The sequence below is a fragment of the Oryzias melastigma genome, linkage group LG13, assembly GCF_002922805.2.
Source record: "Oryzias melastigma strain HK-1 linkage group LG13, ASM292280v2, whole genome shotgun sequence".
Classification (NCBI taxonomy): domain Eukaryota; kingdom Metazoa; phylum Chordata; class Actinopteri; order Beloniformes; family Adrianichthyidae; genus Oryzias; species Oryzias melastigma.
The window spans coordinates 18,652,258-18,655,832 of NC_050524.1; the positions used below are offsets into that span (position 1 = coordinate 18,652,258).

General features: G+C 37.4%; 1 protein-coding gene across 2 annotated transcripts in view; it reads left to right on the forward strand.

Moving 5' to 3' along the window:
- The window catches only part of LOC112149510 (cGMP-inhibited 3',5'-cyclic phosphodiesterase A), a 61,040-nt gene extending 59,119 nt beyond the window's left edge, over positions 1-1,921 (forward strand). For both annotated transcript variants that reach the window (XM_024277239.2, XM_024277240.2), the window contains exon 15: positions 1,059-1,921. In XM_024277239.2, the coding sequence (XP_024133007.2) occupies positions 1,059-1,357 (299 nt within the window). In that variant the 3' untranslated portion in view covers positions 1,358-1,921. The remainder of the gene's footprint in view (positions 1-1,058) is intronic.
- Positions 1,922-3,575: the final 1,654 nt, after the last annotated feature.

Sequence of the window (3,575 nt, forward strand, 5' to 3'; positions counted from 1 at the left end):
CTGTTAAATTTCTACCAACCCACAAGTTCTTGTCATAACGACAATAATATGCGGTTTTTAAGAACTGTGTATACAATTTATTGACTTTTATTGTCCAAAACCTGGTTTGTTCACATTGAGATACGGTGGCTTCCTACCTTTTCCAGTTTCTTCTTGTTTCGGTTCTTAAAATTGCATTTTGATTTCTTTAAATTACCTTTGCTTTCTGAAGCATTTGTTTTTTTCTTTTTTATAGATAATATTTGTTTTAATTGTGATCTCTAAAATGTTTTTTTTGAGTGATTTGTTGGTGTGATTTGCACTTTAGGGCCATTTTAGTAATGAAACAATAAGTATCCCAAAATAATTACTTAAATATTTTTGAATTTAATGTTATTGTGAGAATGGAGGTTGAATAGATGACCCTCACACATTTTCATCTCACCGTATCTGGCCTTCTTTGCAAAACGCTTCAAGAGGACCTGGTGACAGACGATCGAAGCTGAAATTCCTCAAGATTTCAGAGTTCTAGCCACTTTTAATAACACTTTTTTGGCTTAAAATGTGTCAAAAGAAGATAATCACTTTATTAAATTGAATGATATCAACAATCTGGTTCAGATTTGTAAAACTCTCAAGACTTTTACATTGACAGACCAGTGTAAGCTTAAAAAGCAAAAAACAAACAAACAATAAACTTTCTGTTAGGGTTGCCGATTATATTTGTCTTTTTCGACCAAAAACAAGAGTAGTTTTCATCCAAAATGGTGAGGAAAGATGTTCCAGTCTAAGACTTCCTTCCGGCTACAGATTTTCAGCCGCCATCTTTTCTGTCACCAGGTCCCCCTAAAACGTTTGAACACCCCTCACTTAAATCTACAATAATCAGCATCAGAACAGAGGAGTTACGGTTTGTTATCCTGTTGAAGTTGAGCAGCTTTCCTGACACCTGCAGTAGCCTAAAATTTACAATGAACTGTCAATCAAAAAAATATAATGTCATCATTTAGCACTCATAGCAACATTTATTTATTTTCTTGAGATTTCCAGTGGCTAACTGGTTTTGTTTTGTTTTATAGAGCAACAAGAAGCTAAAAACACGTTCAAAAGGAAAGTGTTCTGTCAGATCACTCAGCATCTCTTGGAGAACCATGAAATGTGGAAACGTTTGATCGCTGCAGAAGCTCCAGAGGAAACCGCGGCTGAGGCGCCCGTTTGCATCAGCAGTCCAACTGACCCCATCACGGCAATATGCGAGGAAGAGGAGGAACAAGTGAGCAAGGAAGAGGAGTCCGCTGCTGAAGGGGATGAAAGGGAAGAGGTGCCGACTATAGAGGAGGAAGAGGAGGAGGAGGAGGAGGAAGTCCTTCCACAATAAGAGCCTTCAGGAGAATCAGAGGAAGAACCAAAATGAGATTATGAACTTCAAGTTACTCTTACGCCAGGAATCTGAAAAAAAAAAAAAAAAAAAAAACAGTTTTCTTTCCTAACTAAACTCTTGATATAGTAGCCAGCACATCACTTTGACACAACACTGTAGAAGATGTTTTGGGTAAAACGTGCCTAACAAACACAGGGTTGAAGACTGGGACAACACACAACCAGCTAACAAGAGCAAAGAAGAGGGGAAAGTTGGTTAAAAAATCCTGAATATGGACACTTTTGATTCTTGTTTTAGGATGGATCTGGTGCACTGCCCTCACCCAGATCTTGCACTTTGGGCCAAACATGTTGATTTACAGATTAGCTGCACCAGTGAGAACCATTCTGTCACCCTCAACCTCACTTTGTTTAATCGCTATCCATTCTTAGGGAAGCTGCAATTCTGACCATGGATGTGCAACACGCTTCCTCTTGAGGACGATGGATGACAACCAGGGGAAAAAAAAAAAGAGTCCGCGTGGGCTCAGCCATGTAGCTTTTAAAGGGATATTGTTGAAAGCGACAGTTGTTGTTCAGTTTATTGCACACAAGGACACATATGCATTTGAGAAGTTGATTCATGTACTTTGTTCCCACAAAGCTTTAAAAGCAAAAACTATGTTTTGACAATATCAAACAAAGTTAGACGTCACTCCCTCCGGTCTGCACACTGACACTTTGCAGTGAGCAACATGAACCCATATGTTTCCAGGCTGCACAACTCAGGAAGATACAAACCTGTAGCGAAACACAAACACGATGAATCTGCCTTCTTCCTTCAGCTGCTTTTGTTTTTGGTGACAGGTTTCCTTTGTGTTCCAAAGTAATTTTAATTATTTTTGTTTGATTATACTCAAAGAAAACAAGGGGGATAGGTATAATCAGGGGTCTGCAACCTGAGGAACCAGAATCTTTTTTGTTTTTGAGGCGCTTTAACTTTGAAGAAAATGCTAACAACTTGAATAAATAATGTTTTTAGTTGAATTTTGTTATTTTTTTTATTTTAAATGGAAGTAATCTTACAATAGTTCAACTTTTTGACTATTACTGACACTAAATCAAAAGCTTCAAAAATGATAACTACACAAACTGATGGTAAAGGTTTAATCCGCTCTCAGATTGAATTATTATTAAAATATGTTTAAACTAATATTCTCACCTAAAATCTAGTTGCTGCTCAGAGACAAGTTCCTCTTGTTTCTGTGGTGTCTTCCAGACAGCATGTTTATTTAGTTATTTATCTTGAGTCAAATAATTGTAGCAGGATCTTTTTGACACAGGATGTATTTTATTTTGAAAAGAACTTGAATGTGCTCGGAGGCGGAGCTACAGTTCCCACCCTCCACCCCAGCAAAAGCTCCCAACCCCCAATTGTTGACAAAGGTTAAGAGATCATCAATACAAACTTCTTTAAGCATTGCAAAAATAACAATAAAATCAAATTAGCATAACATGTTCTCAGTAATAGAAATATAAGACTTTATTATTGAATCATTGACATATTTAATCAGTAAAGTGTGATTTTAGAAACTGGACCAAGTGGCTCTTGTAGCGCTAAAGGTTGCAGACCCCTGCCTAGAAATGATGCCTTGAGCCAACCTAATACCAAAACTTGGTAAGACAGAGTGTGTTCGGGTGGTTAGATATCTTAGATGAATATTTCTCCACAGTGAATGTGCTTAGAAGTTATGCTTTTTTTTGTTGCTTATTGTGTCATTTAGCTTAAAAGTTGAAGTCTGATTACATTTCTTTACAACCCACAGGGCAAAACCTGCCTCGCAGCTCCAGATCATGCATGAAGAAACACAAGTGACCACAAAACATCCATAAACACAAAGAAAATGAACATTTTGGAAACTAAAAATTAAGATTTATATGGTCGTTTACCATCTCTGACAGTGTTTGTAGGAAATTGAAGTTGGTGTGTAGTCGGTTCCCACTGATATTGGACAGAATGGGTTGTAGGCACTTTAGATGTGGATCAACAGGCGCTCTGCTTTGATGTTTCAAGACTCCGATTGATGGTGATTGTGGATAAAGTGAACAGAGACATAATGAAGGAAGAAGGTGGTTCACGAAAGGTCAGAGGAGCGTCAGATCTTTCTCTTGTTGCTGTAGATTCTTTCAGAGAGCATTCTTTGATGATGAGCCAGGTTTTTTTTTTTTTTTTTTTT